Source organism: Solea senegalensis, linkage group LG7, assembly GCF_019176455.1.
Source record: "Solea senegalensis isolate Sse05_10M linkage group LG7, IFAPA_SoseM_1, whole genome shotgun sequence".
Taxonomy (NCBI): domain Eukaryota; kingdom Metazoa; phylum Chordata; class Actinopteri; order Pleuronectiformes; family Soleidae; genus Solea; species Solea senegalensis.
In genome coordinates this window covers 12513039-12534207 of record NC_058027.1, presented here as the reverse complement: position 1 = coordinate 12534207, position 21169 = coordinate 12513039, and the positions used below count along the sequence as shown (strand labels likewise).

General features: G+C 39.7%; 1 protein-coding gene across 12 annotated transcripts in view; it reads right to left on the bottom strand.

The window, feature by feature from the left end:
- LOC122772045 (serine/threonine-protein kinase BRSK2-like) overlaps positions 1 to 21169 on the bottom strand; it is an 87488-nt gene that overhangs the window by 15282 nt on the left and 51037 nt on the right. For 6 of the 12 annotated variants that reach the window (XM_044029681.1, XM_044029683.1, XM_044029686.1 and 3 more), the window contains exons 3-12: positions 12510 to 12595; positions 11289 to 11429; positions 9826 to 9942; positions 8075 to 8108; positions 6971 to 7039; positions 5214 to 5360; positions 4579 to 4610; positions 3647 to 3811; positions 3303 to 3400; positions 1703 to 1856 (exon numbers count right to left, since the gene is read on the bottom strand). In XM_044029681.1, the coding sequence (XP_043885616.1) occupies positions 1703 to 1856; positions 3303 to 3400; positions 3647 to 3811; positions 4579 to 4610; positions 5214 to 5360; positions 6971 to 7039; positions 8075 to 8108; positions 9826 to 9942; positions 11289 to 11429; positions 12510 to 12595 (1043 nt within the window). The remainder of the gene's footprint in view (positions 1 to 1702; positions 1857 to 3302; positions 3401 to 3646; positions 3812 to 4578; positions 4611 to 5213; positions 5361 to 6970; positions 7040 to 8074; positions 8109 to 9825; positions 9943 to 11288; positions 11430 to 12509; positions 12596 to 21169) is intronic. The other 6 variants (XM_044029682.1, XM_044029688.1, XM_044029685.1 and 3 more) reach the window with 1 other exon arrangement.

The following is a 21169-nucleotide window of genomic DNA, read 5'->3' as shown; positions in this document are numbered from 1 at the left end:
TCATTTCACCGCTAATTTTAATTCACTTATCAGTGAAGAGAGCAAAAATAAGATGAGAGAGCAATGTCACATAACTCCAGCAGAGTCAAAGATGCCTTTTTATCCATATGTCACTCTAAGTTTAATGCATGCTGGTAGAAAAGGTGCAGTATCTGTTTTAATTATTTCAACTTATTTCCTAAAGTTTTTTTCTCCGAGTACATTGGGGGACGACTCACAGTCCCACTGCTGTGGAAAAGAAGAAGGTCAGAGGACGAGTTGGAGCTTGAACACATTCAAAATGCTTCATTCCTCATCTTATTTGACTGGCTAGCGACAACTGGTGGACCTTTTCTCAACTTCTACTGCCACACAACGCACGCAGAGACAGCACAATGCCGTTCAACATCACATGACACGCTTTGAAGTGAATGAGCAGTGCTCGAATGTGGACGTCAAAATAAACATCTCTAGTAAAACTGGATCTGACTGAGCCTCTGGTTTTTGTAAAAAATCCCTGTGATCGACAACCATCAACTTGTTCGCTTAAATTCGAAGAAAAATACAATGATAAAATAAAACACTGTGGGATTACAGGGGCTAATGGATATTTGTCTTGTTTTCTGACTACGGAAGTAATGCAATCCAAAAGTCACTGCGGATTCTGCAAAGGCTCAGGTTTGACTTCAAAACTATTTTTTACTTTTTATCATCTGATTTTTATGTCGTGTAATGTAACCCTTTCTTCATTATGTTTTATTCAGTTTTTTTTATTTCATTTGTACAGCACTGCTACACATCAATACTCTTCATAAAGAAAAATGTGCTTCACTTTGCTGTGGTGCAACTTTAATCCCAGTGGTTTGAATACATTTTTGATCTATTCGAACTAGAATAACTGCAGCTGCAACACAAAGTCCATGAATTTCAGTAAAAATGTCCAATAACAAAATAAGCTTTTTTTGTGTCAGTGTTAACACTTTTTTTCAAATGTTGGCCTTCATTCTCCTTTATTGATTACATGCATTACCTGTTTTTTATAGAGCACAATGCGTCCAGTTCTTGAGTTTGCATCTTTACAAGAACTTCAAACGCACTTTTGTGGGACAAAGAGTCCGCCTACAAACCTCTGCAGTTCATTTATGCATCAAACACATTTCAGATTCAGAGCCTCTTACACTGGGATGCTTTATGACCTCTTTGACCGCATGCTCCATGCACACGTTACACACACAACGCACAAACCTGAGAGTCATGCATTTCATCAACTGATTTGATTTTACAGCAGAGCGCAGCGTGTGGCATGAGTCTCCGGCAGAGTTTTCTGCTTTTCTTCTGTCTTATTTTGTCAGGTTTTCACTGTACAACCGGGGCCAACACAGTGAGAAAGGCGTGTCATGTATTTAACTGCAGCTCAGTAAGGACAGTAAGGATTTACAGCTTAGGCCAAATTGAAGTGTGGATAACTGAGGGAAGGTTGTTGTGAGGGCAAACAGACGGCATAGGTGACATAAATCTGAGGAGAAAGGACCGAGCCAACTTAAATGAAGTGCTGCTGAGCTGTAGCTCCTCTCCCCACTTTTCTCAACTGCATTTAAATACGTTGTTTATCATAACTGACAACAACAGCAATCAAATACACTTTGAACAAAAGACCGACTTACGTGTATCAGACATGTTTTGTCCATGCTGGAGAACACACATGCAGATTCTCATCTCTTACCTCTGTCCGTGGGTTGCCATGTCGATGGCCCGCCGTACCGGTACAGGAGACCCTCCCTCTGTGACGCTCAGCACCTCCATGGACTTCCTCTCTGGTCTCCGTTTGCCATGACGACTCAGCATGGGAGAGTCCACACGCTTCCTGGGAGGGTCTGCTGAGCAAGTTCAGACGAAGGTCAGGAATCAAAAGTCAAACAAGGAATAATCAAACATTTTACCTTATTTATTTATATACAATAAGTTCACCCAAACCTGTATATTTCAATGCTTCAATACTTCAGAAGGTGAAATAAATAACATACTGAAAAACATAATCAATCAGTGGAAAGTCAAGAACTCTGCTGTGAGCTGAGTGGCTTAGCTCAGTGTATTTGGTGGGAATTCTCCACAATCCCAGGCTCCCTGAGGTACTCACTGTGTGCTCACTGTAATCTATTAAAACTTGTGTGCAGTGTTTGAAAGGTGCAGGATGAAAAAAAAAAAAAAAATGTAATATTAATATAGAACTGGCATTATGTTTGCCAGAGAGACGAGAACCCCCTGATGTTTGTTTCCTCACTCATTTCTGCGCTCATGCGGTGGTGATGTCAGGTTGTCTTCACTTCACCCCGCGGCCAAACACTTAAACCACACTGCAGCAACATGAACACTTCAACTGTCGGAGGTCAGAGGGTGATAGATTTTCAACTGTGGTTAAGTTGCTCTTTAAGAAAGTATCAGGTCTACTAACTCAGCTGTGAGTTCCTCTTAATGTGAAGTCCTTGTCTTATTTCTTCTCGGAGAAAAACTCCAGGAAATGTAGTCAATATTACCAATAACAGCTAATATTGCTAATATTAGTGACTCATTCGCCTTCGTTCATTCATTCACTCTTCACAATCTTTTGTTTGTGAAAAATCCTATCCGAGATTTGCCCTTACTAGCTGTAAAAGAGAACTGAAACCGACTCTCACACTTCACATTACTGGGGGTTTGAGTAACTGAGATTTCAACCATGCGGGAAAGATTAGGTTTTCATTCTTGTTGCCAAACATCACCAGCACTGGGATCAGTCTACTTCACTTAACTTAAGTACCTTGCAAATGTCACTTCAGTAGTGAGGTTCACCTTCCAACCTCGATGCTAAATGTAATACAGATTTAACAAGAACAAAAATGTATCCTCATATTTTCAGGTGAAATAAACCAAGGTCAAAATGTATATTACATAATGTTCATTTTAGACGGTACAAATACATTATGAGCTAAGTGTATTTTCTGGAGTTCAGCTGAACTTTGACCTTTGTTCATTCACTTTCAACACCCTTATTCCCCCCCCCCACCTCCCCAAACACATAGGTTCGAAAGGTCGCTAGTCCATCACAGGGTCACATAAAGACAACAACCATCCACTCTCATGGGCATTTAGAGTGTCCAATTTGCCTAACACCCAGATCTGTATGTTTTTGGACTGTGGGAGGAAACCAGAGAATCTCATACACACACACGTGAAACCTCCATGTAGAAAACCAACCAACCGGGTTGCACACCCGGGTCTTCTTGCTGCAAAGGCAAGAGTGCTAACCACTACAACAACCTGCGTCGCCCTGGACTTGCACCTACCGATCTCACTTCGTGGAGGCAGGTTCTGGTCCTCATGGCTGGGATATCTCTCCTTACGATCCAGCAGAAGGAAGTAGATCATCTTCTCCTGGTTGTCACTGAGGAAATAAGACAGCCGGAGAGTTCACAATCACCTGAGTGTTCATTGGTTAAGAGCGGGACAATACGATGCTCCATCATCACAAGACATTTTAAATGGAAAAATTCATCAAACTGACAATCTCTCTACCCCCACGTCTGCTCCTTCATTCCCCGTCCCTCTGGCTTTATTCTGTTTCCTCTGGTGGTTTTATCACTTCTTTACTCCCTCGCCCTCCCTCCCCCTGCTCCTCCTCCTCACTCACTCCTCGGTCAGCAGGTCTTTGGTCAGTTTGTCCTTGTCTCTGAAGCAGCCCAGAGAGTGCATGCTCTCCAGGACGTCAGGGTCAATCTCCTCGACTGAAGCCAGCATCCTGATGGCTACCTTCCTCGGGACTGGCTGCTCAGGTTCGGGCTCGTTTTTTCCGGCTCTGCAACACAACACAGACGGATGACTGACAAGACATTAGAGGTTGCGTCACAAAAGTGTTTGAAGGCTGTGAGATGCCGAGAAATCGTGACATCAGGAACCTAATATTACTTTTATAATACGTAAATATATATAGAGGAACACCATTGCATTAAGCAGAGAGTGAGACTGTGTGTTGCAGTGGAGTCTATATTATGTTGTCGTTTTTTTGGCTCCTGCATTCGAGTACTTGTCCACACTTACACTGCTTGACACTGCATATAAATATGCTGCATATAAATGCAGTTGTTAATGAGCACATTTGAACCAGTATAATCATCTGACGGCTCATGTTTATTGACCCTTTTGCTTTCCAAGTTCCCAGATCTCAGTTATTACTTGAGTCGGCTCAGTGACATGAGTAATGGCAGAACAATGCAAATCAATCACAAAACACGACGTGAAGTGCAGTAAACTGGATGTTTGCTAGTAGACGGCGCTGAGTGACATGCTACATTTAGATAAAAGGCCTGATATCAATTTGGGTTGAATACTGAGTTTAGTTTCATGTCATTCAAGGAATTCAGCGTTTTCATAAAGCCAGAAATAATAAATGCACTAGAGATGATGATCTGTCTTCTCTCTCTCAGGACTAATTCACCTACTTCTTCCCTGAGAGCTTTCCATTTGCTGCTTTTATTTTTCATTCTTATATCAGCTCACTTTAAGGTGTGTATATTCACACAGACAGCAGCAGGGGTGGCTGGGAAAGTGGGCGGATATACTTACAGGTACCACGTGTGCTTCTGGATCTGCTCTAACTGTGAAGGGAAATTACAGGAATAAAGTATGTTACTTACATGTGTAATATTGTACCATACGTTTTCATCAGCAATATCTGTCTATTTATCATCCCACATTTACCTTATCTTATCTTACAAAAACACTTTAATGGCTTTAATGGTAGAAAAGTCACACTTCACAGCTAACTTGTGCGTTTTCTCCGTTTCAGTTACAAAGACAATTAAAAAATGGTGTCAACATTGCTTCACAATTATGTGAATGATTAATCAGGAAGTCTGGTTTTAAGGTTTGTTATCAGAGAGGTATTGCCAAATATATAACCTGCGACAACACAGAAGTGAAAGCACATTATCTCATCAGCCCTGTGTTATTTTTGTTACATTTCTATTCTAGGCCAAAACAAACGCTTGTCCTGAGATGAAATAGTTTTATGCAGTGCACAGAAGCTGCAGAACCAACTGCTAAATTTATCCCGAGCCAGCCGAGTCACACAACGGCACCAGACTATGGAAATGCAAAATGAACTCGAGTCTCTGGAGGGAAGACATCAGCTCTCCCCTGCTCTACAGCCAAGCCCAGCGGCGGTGACTTTTTGGTGTGGAGTGAGTGCAATAGCTTACCGTGAGCCTCTTACTGGCGTCCACTTCAATCATGCCACGCAGTAGGTTCTGACAGTCTGGAGGAATGAAGTGAGGCATGTGGAAAACGCCCAGCTTCACCTTCTCCAAAAGATTCCTCAAGTTGTCGTCATCAAACGGCAGGGCGCCCTGGAAAACAAGAGGACACGTGGCATCAAAATACTTTTTCTTAAAGACGAGAAAGAAAGTCACGTTGATTTCCGTGTTTTAAGCTTCATTTGACGGTTACCCTTCAAGCTTTCATGTCAATGTTTAGTTTTTTTGTGTAGATGATGAATATAGGTGTTGGTCAGTGCTTCCAAACTCCCCCCACTGCGACATTTAAAACGTGACGCAGACATGATGAAACTGCCCCTTCATTGGCTCATATGATGCAGCACGGACGCCCTGTTGCCATGTAAATGACCTGTCAGATGTTCACTGAGAGATAATGTAGACTTTGACAAAGAGCCAGTCACTATCACAGTAAGAGAATCAGTCAACTGAGGCCCTGATGATGGAGGTGTCGGCCCCTGCTCTCCAGCTGTGGAGGCCGCTCAGTGACACGATGACTGATAGAGTGAGCAGGCTGCAGCTAGACGACATTTACAATTAAAATCAAAATGACATAAGTGGCAAGATTTGTCTTTATACAATGACTGGTACCACTTGCATCGTCCAATCAAGAGCAACATGCATGCATGTGCACAGTAAACACATACACAGTGAAACAACTCACTTGTCACTGTCACATTATAAAGCTGCTGCCATGAAAACAATACGTGTGATAGTGTGACAGACTAACGCAACTCTATACACTATATCTCATCCACTCCATAAACCTGTCATTCAAATATTTCAGAGGGGAATGTCTGAGAATATAAGAGAGAGAAATACAAACAATTTATGTACTGCTTTATCTCACGACACATGACAAAAACACTCAAAATAAATCTCCTTACAACTACAGAGCCATGCATAAAAATCCAATATTTTGAGAATAACGTTGCAATTGAATCAGAAACAAACTCATGATTATTATTTCAGTAAAACATATGAAATATATAAATGTGACACTAATCGACTTAGTAAGACATTTAACACAGGTGACGGGCTGATCTACTGATATTCCTCATCTAAAATGACACAAAATATGAAGTGTGCTTGCAGAATTATGGAGTTCATTAAGATAAAATCATGACTTTAATCACGTAATATGATACTTTTCTTTATTTATTAATTAATAGTTATTGTAATTTTCAGGATAATCTGCTTACTGTGAAGTCAGACATGTAAAGTCAACAAACGTTCATACAGAGGGTGTTAGATTTAACAAATGTTTTTTGAGGATCAAATTCGTTGTTTGTCACTTGATTAAAACTTGTGACTAACCTCTGCTGAGTTATAATAAATAACACAACTGTCTGTCTGTACATGTACAAACAAGTTGACCCTGCATTGTTTTCTGTTTCCTGTCTCACCTTCAGTAAAGACAAAAATACCAGTACTGTATGCCTTGTGATAAAGGATCACAGTTTGAATTATTGGAAATGTCAAATGTGGATTAAACTAGAGCACCTCTAATAACTCTTACAAGTCAGCTTGAATATTTGAGGAAAACTAATTTCAGTCAAATTCCCAAAATAAACCACGTCCACTTGATCAGCTTACAAAAACACCAACCATCCTGCGTATTTCATTTTTCATTTTTTTCCACTTTCAGGAGCAAGGTCACTTAATTCTCTGCAGATATTACTCACCACTAAAAGTGCAAACAGGATGACTCCACAGCTCCACGCATCTGCTTTCCTCCCGTCATACTTCTCCCCCTGGTGCAGACAGTCGACCACAGATGAGACATTATTATTATTATTATTATTACGCATGTGCACATAAACTGCAAATCATCCTGATATGAAAACGATGCACCCATACATGTATATGGGTGTTCCAACAGTGAAACATCAGCATTTTTGCACTGTGGAATTATTATTGAATTTTATTTTGTAGTTTTGTTGCAACTAGCCGGCTCTTCCTGGCATATTTAACTACTCTTTACTGCGCCATTATTTTCTTTTAACACCTAGTTTGAAATTTGACCCATCAGAACCTCTGATCCACATGGAGACCTGGTCTATGATGAGACAGAAGACTGACAGACTAAATCCACAGAACAACAGGATGAACAAATGAGCCTGTGAGCAGGTGGAGGAAGAAGAACTGCTGCTGGTTTAAAGACACAGCTTTTTTTTTGTATTGCTGCTTTTTGCAGTGAGTTAGAAAATGTCAAATAAGCCAAATCAAGTCTGTAAAAAATACAGACTAAACAAATGTACAGAGTGAAACTCTTCCTGTGTTCATTTAAAAGGAGAACATAGTTAAAATGAATAGGCACTGGCTAATGGGTAAAAAGGTATATGGAGGATATGGTGGTGCAGTGGTTAACACCACCACCACAACTTAGCAAAAGGGTTTCTGTTCTGGTCTGAGACAGGTTTGTTGTGTAGTCTTGAGTCCAACTTAACCACATTAGGTTAATTGGCCTTGTAATTATTTGGCAACTGAGACACTGTATGTCACCTCGCACTGTAACAGTAGTACAGACATACAGCAGTACTCTAATGCATGGACTACAAAATGCAAGATGTCATTTAGTTTTCACTGATGACCACAAGAATAAAAACAGACATGGCAAAATCACAGAACTACTTTTTATTTTTAAGGCAGAATGAAGCATGGGTGCAGTGCAGAGGGGAAACATAAAAGCAGTGATGATGGAGCCCTGATAAAAGAGCCATTATGGTGTGATGTTACTGGATGAAAGAGAGGACAGAGAGACAGGGACAGAGAGCTGGAGCACTTACTCTGATGACCTCTGGGCAGGCGTAGTGTGGGGATCTGTATAAGAGGAAAAGAGGTGGTTACACTGGGAAGGACATGCAACACAATCACGTGCGCACACACACACACACTGAGAACATCCCCAACAGCTATGGCCATTACGCAGAGCAACAGTCCAGGTGACACACTGCTCAAAAATGTTTGCGTAAACCTTGACAAATAATAAAATAAAGACAGAAATTGTAAAGAAAATGAAAACCAGTGTGGTTATGTTGGTTTTCTTTTCATTTATTAACCTAAGGGACGATTACATCATACAAAATAGCCTCAATCCAAACTCCTGAGTGATATTGGCTCATCCTGTTGGGTAACACATGACAGCATGCAGCACTTTGTGACTCAACATTTAATATGGTGGATGAAGTAGTACAGTTATTCACTATATTATATTATTATATTTAAATGTACAATATACATTTTCACTTTAGTATTTATTATTTTATCCTCAGTTACATGTGAACTTTACATCTCTTTGACATGTTTTACATACGAACCAAACCAAGCAAGTGCAATAGTTAAATTAGCTGTAATGTGAAAATAGTGTTCTTGCAGAAATGGACCAATATAATGCTTAACCGACAGTACACGATATTATCAAAACACAAGACTATAATCTGATTTCTTCATTGTGGCATTATTGTTTTAGTTAACATAAATCAGTGATACTTTATTGCTGCCTGTCAACTGAGGTTAAATGCAGTTCATCTAAACAAACAGACGTAATGAAGAAGTAAAGGAGGCTTGATGTTAAATTGAAATCAGTTATGGGTCACAACCGGAGCCGTAAAGTTAACAAATGTATAATATCTATAATAAAACAATCACATGCGGCAGCGGCAACACTAGTGTGGAACTGTCAAAACCAGCAGCGCAGAAAGCAAGACGTCTCCTAACGGCGTCTCCCACTGTAAACACACACTCCATCACTGCCAACATCATACTTAATTATACTAATGTGTGCAAAACTAGTCGATTTGAACTACTCACATACAGTCGTGTCAAAATTCATTAACTACAATCTCATTAGAAAACAGCTACATTTCTTCCTCGCTGCTAGAGGCGACTTGTACGTGAGTTGCCACCGAATGACATTTAATAAATTCCATTAACTTCATATGAGGGGGAAGAGTCATTTGACTAGTTATTCATGCAAGATATTTGTGGGATCCATCAGTGGTTCTTCATAAAAACTGTCTGGCTCTCTGAAGTGTGGGTGAATAACTGATGTGGACATAGCTCTGCTCTTTGCACTGATCAGTTATGTACTTGTGGAAACCCCTCAGCATTTATTACTGGTACTGGTCCCACTATTGACATTTCACCAAGTTCACACAAGTCACTGCAACACCCTCATGTTTTACAGTGTTTGTTCAACTTCAGTAAATTCTGAAGTTTGAAATTGTTTCTTTACATATATATATATACATATATACATATATATATATATATACATATATATATATATATATACATACATATATATACACATATATAGATATATACATATATACATATAGGGATATAGAGACTCTTCTCCGCAGTGCATCACATCAACTCTCTTATTGGCCAAGTGAAGGATTCAAAGATGTAATGAATGACTTTGCATTTTTTCTTTTACTTGGAACATATTAAAAAAGAGTGGATTCTCTACTTGAATACAAATACCTGAGATTTACTTTTTGGGACTTGTGAGTTGATGACATGAAGAACTCACCCACAGCTGGTCTCCAGCAGATTGTCCCCGACCTGCAGAGACGCCATGCCAAAGTCAGCTATCCTGATGTTGTTCTTCTCATCTAACAACAAGTTCTCTGGCTTCAAATCTCTGTGGCTGGAAGACGACAGGGACAAAAAAAACAGAGGAAAACCAATGAATTGGTAAATGTCTTTATCTGTCATCATCTGCATGTTTTTCACAACTCTAATTAACCAAGTGTTATGTTTTGTTTTACTTCCATGTGTGTTTTTTTTCATGTATCCGTTCATTATTTACCAATTATCATTTAAGGGTTGGGTAATAGAGCAACAACATGTTATTGAACAAAATCAGTGGTTACATCAAGATCAAAAATATTTTCCACAAGTTTGTTTGGGTCGGACAATTACTCTTTCATATCAAATAAAAACCCTAATTTGTTTGGAAAATATAAGATACCTAAACTTACTTTCCTGTAAGATCCGGATCTCTTTTATCTAGAAATTCTAGTTAATTTCTTGCTTCACATCCATGAGCAGTTCAACATTTTATGTAGTTATTAGTTAAAAACAAATACACCTAGAGTAATGTGTCCTGTGCACTAGTTTATAATCCAGTCATTCACTCCAGGCGTTAATGTGGTGCAAGTCAAGAAATCAAACTCTACTCTGCATCTTTATCTAGAAAAATAAAGAATTACACAGCATAGAATAAATATAGAGCTTCTACAGCAAACATGTGATGTCTAGTGCTGAGAATCAGAGGCAGACATTGCTTTGATGAGTGATTGCTCTTCATTACACAGTTTTGAAGCAAATTGTATTTGGATGCATTCCACTGCATTTATATTACACTTATTTACCACGCTTCATTCAAATAACTACTAGTGTTGAGTAACCCATCACAAAGCCTGACAGTGGGCTTATTGTGAGTTGTAACTATCCATATAATAGTCTTTCACATCCACTGGTGATCTGGTAATCCTTACTAAGGTTCTGTTAGAGAGTAATGCATCACTAAAGAAATTGTTCTGTCCTCCAGGTAAATAAAAACATGTTTTAAGTAGGAACATACATATAAGGAAATTTATTTTAACTGTATGATCACAAATTCTTTCTGTGTGGAGTGTGCATGCGTTTTCTCCGGGAACTCCAGTTTCTTCCCACGGAACAAAAACATGCAGAGATTCATTGGAATCTCTAAATTGACCATAGGTGTGATTGTGAATGCTTGTTGATCTCTGTATGTTGGCCCTGCGATGGACTGGCAGCATGTCCAGGCCTTTTGCTGTATGTCAGCTGGGATTGGCTTCAGCTTCCCGCTGTTTCCTCGTGCGGAGGACAACGCGGTAGAGTGAGAGTGTGTATGTTGTGTCTAAGTTCACATACTTTTCATGCTATTTTGCTAACAGTGACATGTGTTTCGTGTTAAAGTTTGATGAAAATGATGATGGTGGCAGAAGTGGAGTAAGTGAAACAAACCATATAGAGTGGCTGTGGCAGAAGTCCAGCGCTGAGATAATTTGTCTGAAGAACTTTCTGGCCTCTTTCGGCGTTAACCGCCCCTTCTTCACCAGGTAGTCAAAAAGCTCCCCTCCGGACACGTGCTCTAACACAAGATATCTGCACAGGAGGGTGGAAACAGGCCACAAATCCTTAAATATGACACTTACAGCAACAATGCTGAGAATCACAAGAAAGAATAAAGTCACAAACAAGTCACAAGTGCCAAGAGATTCCTTAATCTTGTGTGAACTTTGCTTAAATCAGGAAAAATCACCCAATCTTGTGACATTTAATCAATATCCCTCCCTCCTACATGTGTCATTTAAAATGTCTAATAGTTTTGTCTAATGGTTTTAATAATTTTATTACATTATAATCGTCATTTAGATGCAAAGATGCCTCATGTCTGCAGGCATCTGCACCTCCAGACTTGATTTAGCTGTTTCCACTGAGCTGCAGGACTTAATGTTAAAATGAATATATGAGCTGCAGTAAGTAAAAAGTGACAGGATTAAAAAAAAAAACTGAGGTTAAGATAAGTAATAGATGCAGATTCAGCAAATAATTTTTCTTTTTTTTCAGAATTAAAGAGGCATAAAATAATTGAGTCATATATTACAACGAATTTGGCTGTAACATGGTGAAGTTACCACAGAATATTAATGCACATTGTACAGTAAATCCCTGTGAATCTAGGCGCCTGTGATTTTCTGTGTCGTGGCTTAAATGTTTTATCGCTCTCCTCCCTTTATTTATCTCAGAGACATTGCTGATCCTCGTCATTCTCTGCATGGAGAGCAGCCGCCCCTCCCCCCGCAAACCCAAGGCCTTGATTTATTAGCAGATTACGGGATCTGCTGAAGCATTTACCTGTCAGAGCTATTTAAATTAGAAACATCTTCGCATGTGATTTGTGAGCATGAAATTTTGCGCAGCAAACTGTTTGCATCCGTGATGACCATCCATCCCTGTCCTCACATCATTAAGAAAACAAATTCCTGCTCCATTTGACGGTGGCGCCTTGAATATTGAACAGCATGTTAAAGTGTGGCACTGGAGTACAGCTACAGATTAATATAAATGATAAAACACAGACACACTGCATATGTTTGATCCCAGACCTCAAGCTGATCTGGTCTGTGGGCAGACCTAGGCTAGACTAAACATTTAACAAGTGTCAAGGGCGTGTATACTTACAGGTATTTCTTATTTTCATAGACATCGTGCAGCTTTAAAACGTGGGGGTGTTCTATGAGTTTGAGGATGGCTATCTCCCGCTCCACCTGGAGACACACAGAAAAACAAACAGTTACACAAAGACATCACTTCACATAACAAATGTGTGTTTGGCACTGAAAATGACAAATCTGGCACAAAATTCAAATTCAACCAGACATTAGGTGTGTTTCCATCTGACACTTTATATGCACATTTACAATTTGTAAAAACATCCATCTATCCACAAGATTTTTTTACGCTATTTTGAGGTAGAAATGTTGATGCTGCAAATGATGCTACTCACCCATTCACATCTATGTGGAACACATTTTCTATAAGTCATCTTTCATACACATTCACACGCTGCCAGGCACAGACGACAGGAGCAACATGGGATCGAGTGTCAGCATGTGGACCCACAACCTTCCATTTGAAAGACGACTCACTGTACCACTGGTCTACCGTAGCCCCCGGACAAAAAAAGGCAGGAAGTATATGATGATATAAAGAATGATGAATAAAGAACACATCAGATGAATAGATTTAAATATCACTTAAGCTCTTACTCCAGGAGAGACGAAAAAACATGTCTGCAGTTTAAAGAATTCTTGGACCAGTTAAGACAATAAAGACACAAGAAATGAACAGTGTGTCCTCAGTCACTGCACGCTTTGATCATGACATTACATTATGGTTTGATTATATCAACATTACACTGAAACAGAGACACCGTGACACAAACTGTGATGTCCCCTCCCGCACTGCAAACACAGCCGGAACATGTCAAAAATAACTAGTACAGGCAAGGTGTTGGACTGAAGCAAGATACTGACACTCAAGTATTGTTAACACGTGTTTTTCCACTACTGCTGCCACTTTAATCAATAATCTATACTAGCTTGTTGAAGAAGGCAGATGAGTCTGCCATGTTTGTCTGTTGATAGAAGCAATGAGCATGTGTTTATTTAGTGGGGGATCTACACTACAGGTAATCAAAGTAATCCTCTGTCGATACGGCGCATTGATTTCAGATTTCAGCACGGCTGGGCTTTAAGCTGTGGAACACACACACACATTATCAGTCATCTGTCAATCAGCACTCCTGTGGCCCTCATGACTCTTCACCTGACATTTTGCTGATAAACACAATCTGAGTTATGCTCAGGCCTGGAGCGGTGAAGTGACGAGTCCGAGTGACGAGGCCGCCTGGCCGAACAGAGGACAACAGAAAATGAAACTGAAATTCCATCAAAGGTTTCAGATTTCAAAAGGTGTACTGAGAGGAAGTGGACAGCAAGGGACAAATAAATAAAACAGGAATTTCTTTTCATCTTTGGCCCAGTGGTTTCCCAGACCAGAATGTTCTCCCAACATTCCTCTCCTCTCTTCAGATTACTAAGGTTCTCAAGGATGAACTACAGAGCTCAAAGAGTGTACTTTCACAGTGTCCTAAAGTACTAATAATGGCCCAGATACCAAGATGATTTCACAGTCAACACAAACATACTGTTATTGACAGGATGTCCCAATTCGATATTGATATCGCATATCGGATTATATCGGACTGCCACTAAAATCTCCGATATAAGCGCTCCGATTCAACAGTCCATTCCTCTCCAGCACTTCTATCAAGCAGCGCCCGTTGTGATCACGAAGCCGCACAGCGAGCGCGGGTTAGCCATTAGCTCATCCTGAGGCGAGCTGCTAAAACAACGTTATTTCATAAACCAGCGCCACCTGTCGACTTTCAACAGCCTCCGTTTGTTAATTATACCCCAAAAAACAGCCATGCCAAGAGCTTTGTGTGTTTTAAATGTGTCCTGAGGCTCCACACACGGAGCTCAGTACGTCCGCGGACTCCGTGTTTACCTGCGGGAGTCACTCACCCTGCCTGTGTGAATTGGGCTAATCCAAAATAGTGAAAACAAGGGGGGTGTTCTCTGAAGACACGCTCATTAGCACTTGGTACTTTCCTCCTGATTAAATTAACTATAGACAGTATGAAATAACATGGCAAAAAAATCAAAAAATTCTTATGTTGAAGGTTAAAATTGATGTAACCATTGCTTAATAGTAAATGGTTGAGTTTTTCTCACCTTCTTCTTACCTACTGTTACTGACTATCAAGCCTATTATAACATTCCACACTACAAAAAAAGTAATTAAAGTATGTATAATTCATGCTGATATCGTATCGGATCAATATCTGTATCGGCCAATACTCAAGGCTGCAATATCGGTATCATATCAGAAGTGAAAAAGTCGTATCGGGAAATCCCTATTACTGACACACGTCTCTGTAGCCGTGTTCATTTTATTTATTTATTTATTCGTTTATTTCGAACAGTTCAAAACAAAACAGACAAAAAAACAAAACAAATGCAGAGGCGCATTCCACATCATTGGTACACAAAACAAGTAAAACAATTCATGAAAAACATTGTGTCAATGCTGCACAATCTTCCAAATTGACTTTGAAACGTTTAGAATGTTTATTCAATCTATGTGAGTAAAAGAAAATACGTCATTTATAATTTTCGTTGTCAACATTAAGGAAAGTGCAACAGTCTATGACATAATATGACAAGGGGCCAACAACATTACAAGCTTTGAAGTACTACAGTGACATATATTAATCAATGAATGAAAAGTGTAAGAGATTACACTCAATTAAAAAGATCAATGACATTTCTAAAGAATGTTTTTGGACTGTGGGGGAAACTGGAGAAACCCACACACACACATTGACAACATGCAAACTCCTTGCTAACCACTAAACCAACCGTGTGGTCATCACTATTCACACGTTTCCTCAAATTTAAATAACTGTCTGTGTATGTACGGTGTGTAACATATCGTGTACCTAATAATGTGACAAACAAATAGGCTGCACTGCTGTTATAGACACTGAAGGTTAAAGAGTATAATTTTAATGCAACATAAACAATATCAATAAAACAATATCGTCTCATTCTGTATCTCATATATGAAATTCTATTTATATTTCTTAAAAACTCAATATATCGTCCTAAATGAGTCTGTTAGCGAATCATTTATCCTCTGAGTTGGACAGGAAATCAGTGCTAAGGACAGCAGACTTTTGGATTCCCAGGTGTCATTATTCAGCCCATCCTCCTGCTATCAGATCCAATTACCTTCACACAAGCATTCACTCACGGTGTAGCATGGCACAGGCTAATTAAACACATGTACGAGGTAAACGGCTGCTCAGCCCCCTGCTCCCATTCATTAAGCTCGATTATGACCAATTTAATGTCGTTTTAACGTGCAGTAATAAAAGTGTGATGGTGTGAAGATGAGACCGGGGGTGGGGCAGGTAAGTCTGTGACTTCTCGACCCTAACACCCTAAAACATCACTTCCTTCTCACCTCAGTTATCTCAGGTTCATCCCACCTGTTGAGCAGAAATAGTTCCAGCTATGTTCAGCATCTTTAAAGAGGCATGAACACATATAATAATAATAATATGCTTCCATTGTGTAGTTACACATAACACAGAAGGAGAGTCAGGGTTTACATTCATACATTATGTGAAGCAATTATTGCTTATGCGTGTGCAAATGTGTTGTGGCTGAAACGAGTAGTCACATATGTCATGGACAACTGGCAACTTCAGTGCACAATAAAAATCTCATATATTTTCTGGAAATTACCAACAATGTCAAACCTCAGTGGTAGTTTGTAAATGATGGAGTGGTAGTCAGATCAAGTGGGGGCTATTCTTTATGGCTCTACCACTCTTTTATTTTACACGCTGCACAAATTGGCAAAAAATTTCACCGCGCTCACCCTACGTCAAGACCAAGCAGCTGGTGAACTGGTGAGCGCAGCCATTTATTGCCACGTTCTCCAGGTAGTGACACACACACTCATCATCCATGTGCCAATCCCAAGTGTGTGCCAATTCTGGCAATTAATCTGCACTTATGCAAATATGCAGAACATTTATAATTCACAGCCCAAAGTTAACCTTAACCACAATGACTTAATGCCTTTACATCGTATGCAAGTCTAGAAAAAAACAACCTGAAGAACCTTACCTTGATGTCAGTAAAACATTTTCTCAGTCAGGTCTCAGTCACTTGCTCCTCGTTTCATTGCAAAAATGAATTACAGCGTGACTCTAAGGCTGCTCCAGTGTTGATGCCAAAGAATGGTACTTCATACATAACGTTTATCTCCTATCTCAGAATAAATGACTAACATTTATTATATGAGGAGTTTACTGTGTATGTTGCTCACAACCGCTGGTAACAAGTCAATCATTTGATGACGACTGGTGAAAAATATCCGTGTGGAAACCAAGTGGACATGTCCACCCAATAGCGGACAAGGAGGTCACTCTGCAGAGGTCATTTCCGAGACATATTTTAGTGCACTTTTTTCCCAAATGCACTTTAAGAAGTCAAGACACTCCAGACAGTCGTTTATCTTTTATGCTGATGATTCAGCTGGGAGAGAGTTTTGTGCTGATTCAAGCCACGGCAGTGCTCCAACTATGAGTCACTATCACAGTCTATGAGAGAATTGAAGGTGACTTTTACTTCTGGAACCCAGAAAAGCCAAATGTTTCTTTCCACTTCCAAACTTTACTGGCTGCAAGTCAGACAATATAAAAAAGCATTTTTATTATTTAATCACACTAAAACACATCAAATGTAAGTGGTAAGAAGGCTGGGAGAGAGCCTTATTAATTGAACGAAGATTTGCCAAACTGCAGCGCCATATACCACTGCTGTGTCACACTCCTGGAAGGGACACACCGGGCTTTCAATTGACTCTGACGTACACATTTAGATGCTCAGAGGGACTGTGAAGCATGCCGTAAAGTAAAATGTTGAAGTTGCTTTTGAGGCATGAGCACAAAACCAGAAGTTAAATAGTGCTATAACAGGTGATGCAGACCTGCTCAGGCTTAGACAGGGGCCATTCATCCTGTTATAAGTTGATGGACCATCAAAAAAAAACAAAATATATAAAATATCATCAGCATTTCCACGATCAATAATTAATCATGATCAAAAATAAATAACAGAGTATTTTCCTTGTCAGTTCTTGATGCTCACAGCGACGTTCAAGTGTGGATTGACACTCTGAGCATCAAAATGTGCCACCAACACACACGGTACCACGTTTGGAAGGTGACACCAAGGGAAGTGACATATAGTGACAGAATATGACACTCTTGGAATGAGAGGATTCACCCCTGGGCCAGGTGTTACAATCACAACCTGCTGATGTCATAGCTCTTGACTCATGGCACCACTCTCCTCCTCTCAGCAGCTCCACGCACGATAGCTGTTCTTAATGAATTATGAGGATTGACACGAGTAATGGCACATTGCTTCCAAATCCCTATTTAATTGAAACACGATGCAGAGCTGAGAGGCACGAGGGGTGATAAATTGGAACATCCGTCGGGTAATGAAAATGCCATCTGTTGCTATGACGTCCGGGCGATCCTGAAGGGGCGGCAGAGAGCAAGGAAAGCCCCGATCATGCTGGTCTCCAATCATCGTTGAAAAGGAAAAGTGGCTGTGGCATAGTCGGAGAGCAAGAAGAACAACCAGGAATTTCATAAAGAAACACAAAGCAGGTCTGAAAGGAGAGTAAAGAAGTGTAAAGAAGTCGGTGGGAATTGTTAAATAAGGAAATAAGTAAGAACAGAATAGGAAAGTAGAGCGGACGTCTACATTTCATCTCTTCCACTCTTCCTGCTGCTGTCTGTCCGTTGTCCCACTTACACAAACACACATATATATATATATATATCTGATGTATATACTGTACATCAGATGACAAGTGAGATGAAGTCCGCACACAGGCTGATGTGGCCATGAGCTTTTTAAGGTCAGTGGTAAATCATAGTAGGAGGGCAGATGCTCTTCTTCTGTGATGGACTGTAATCAGTGTTCCTTCACTTATCTGTCGTTTTCTCTATTACCCCTATATCACAAAGAAGGGCAGCAGCAGTGACAACAGCTTTCAATAGAGTGACAGCTTGATGAAAGTTGCGACATAGTAATGTGAAACGGGGGAGAGAGAGGATCACATGCAGCAAAGGTGGAATCAAACCTGGGTTGCTGCAGGGGGCCTTTGTCCCCCTGATGTGCAAACTCAACCACGTGAGCTATCTGGCACCAGTGCTTTTAATATTTGAATTATGAGAATGTTGGCACAAGGTGATGTCGACACAACACAGGACTTGGCAAGCGTTAGGCCCTCTCCATAATTTCCGTGTTCACAGAAAGTACGTCATTCGGGCTGTGTATACATTGGCAGATGATGACATTTACATCATGCAGACCATAGAGGAACGTTGTAGACTTGCAGACGTGGACAGTATGAGTTAGCCCTTAGGAGCATTCTAAGGTGTGCATGGCTTTGACATCTCCTTCACAAAATCAGAAGCAAAATATGATTTTAAAAGAAGTTACATTTAAACTCGGCTGTTGCACACACATAGTACCGACAACCAATATTCTTATACAACAGATACTGTCTTCAAGAGAAACACATTTGTTCGTTGCATGTTTGGTAAATTTCTTTAAAAAAATATATATTTTAAGTTACTAATTTCCTTTCTTAAAGCAAGATCATTGTTTGGTAAACATCAGTTTGAGGTGTGAAGCACAGCTCACAGACCCGTTTAAAGCATTCCATTGAGCCGAACACAAACATTTAACATCAAAATAAATGCCAAACTCTAACCTTTGACTTAAGTTAAACCCATTTGTAAACCTAACCCTAAAACAAAGTCTTTTACATTTGTGAGAACCAACCAAAATGTCCTCACAAAGATAGGAATCAAAATATGTTTTCAAAGTCTACAACACAAAGTATACACACACGTGCGTGCACACACACACACACACACACACACACACACACACACACACACACACACACACACACACAGGGTAGAGTCAGTATTGACACCATTAACACAACCAGTCACTTGAGAAGATGAAATGAGTCTGTTCAGGCATGAGAGCATCGAGTTTGACCTATGGAGCTCAGAGACACGATCTGCTGCTCACTGGAAACAGGGATTTAATCACACACACACACACACACACACACACACACACACACACACACACACACACACGCGTGCACAAACACACACACACGTGTGTACAAACACACACACACAGTTGAATGCAGGTTGTCTACTTACATCTTGTACGACTACACCTTGTTCTTAATGCTGTCATTGTGGATTTCCTCTGAAAACCATTCTGGGGCAGATCCAGATCATTTACCACATACTTGATTTTTATTTAGTGATTTCTGGAGTCTGTTGGGTGGAGGTGTGTGCTCAGAGTTTCAATATTGGTGCGTTGCTATATTTAGGGATTATAATGGTATATAATGTCTATATGTCTAGTATTTTCAAGTAGCCTTATGCTACTTTAATTGATTTATTTAATCTGTCTGCTCCCTTCACTTTATTAAACCAATACATAAAATATTCACATTATTATTATGAAATACTTTATTCCCTTATACATGGGTGTTTATCTTAGAGGTGCATTCAATGAACATCATAATTTGAGTTTCTTCTGCAAACAGTCCACTAACCAAATGCCTGCTTCTACTGCCACCATGTTGTAACAAATGGAAATACTACTAATAATAAATTGATCATTCATACAAAATGGTTCAGTTGTTCTCTTTTTAATATTGTAATTAGTAGTATATATCTTTGGAATAATAGAATGACATTTTTTCATTTCAGTTTTTTTTTCCCCCTGGAGGGTAGAGGCTATCGGCTAAGTAATTGGCTATTGGCATTTACATGATTCAGACTATTGTTGGGACTACAGATGAAAATTTGCCCAATATGCACTGTCCCTGTAAAATAAATTATATTGCTTTTAAAACTCCATCCTCAGTTGACTTTCGTCTTTAAACCAACAAAGGGTAGATGCAGGTCCTGCAGAAAGTACTCCATGTCACATGTTTTTGTTTTTTTAAAGTAAAATTTCAATGTAGAGCTAAAACTTACCCGATCAAAGGTAACAAAAAGCCATAAATGTTGGTTGGGACTTTCAGGTATGAGTGTGCATGTGCTGCAGTTTTTCCTCTCTCCTGATAAGGAGCTGGGTTGACTGAGCCGTACAACTTTTCTTTATCTGTCTCTATCATTCTCACAGCTCAGGATCCTTCTTCCCCTGTGTTTCCTCTCCATTAGCAGCAAAGAGATCCCGCTGTAAATGCCAGGTCTGACATCTGTGTGGGCGAGGCGAGGTGATGCCAACACCCATGTAAGGTGCTGATCTATCATGTCATGTTGTAAATGTCAGGCTGCTCATCTCACCAGGAATCTCCATGTCTTATACATACATATAGGAACGCTTGTAGGAAAAGAGGGATGAAAGGAGGGCCAGCGTGCACGCCACCACAAAGCAAAGGTCGAGAGCAGCAGCTTCGAATGGAAATTTCTAATGGACGACAATACGAGGTTTGGTCTCCACTGATTCACAAAAAATAAATTCTTAAAGCTCAGAATATGACATCTTTATACATATATGTATACATATACATATACATATATATATATATATATATATACTGTATATACACAATATATATTGTTATATATGTATATATAT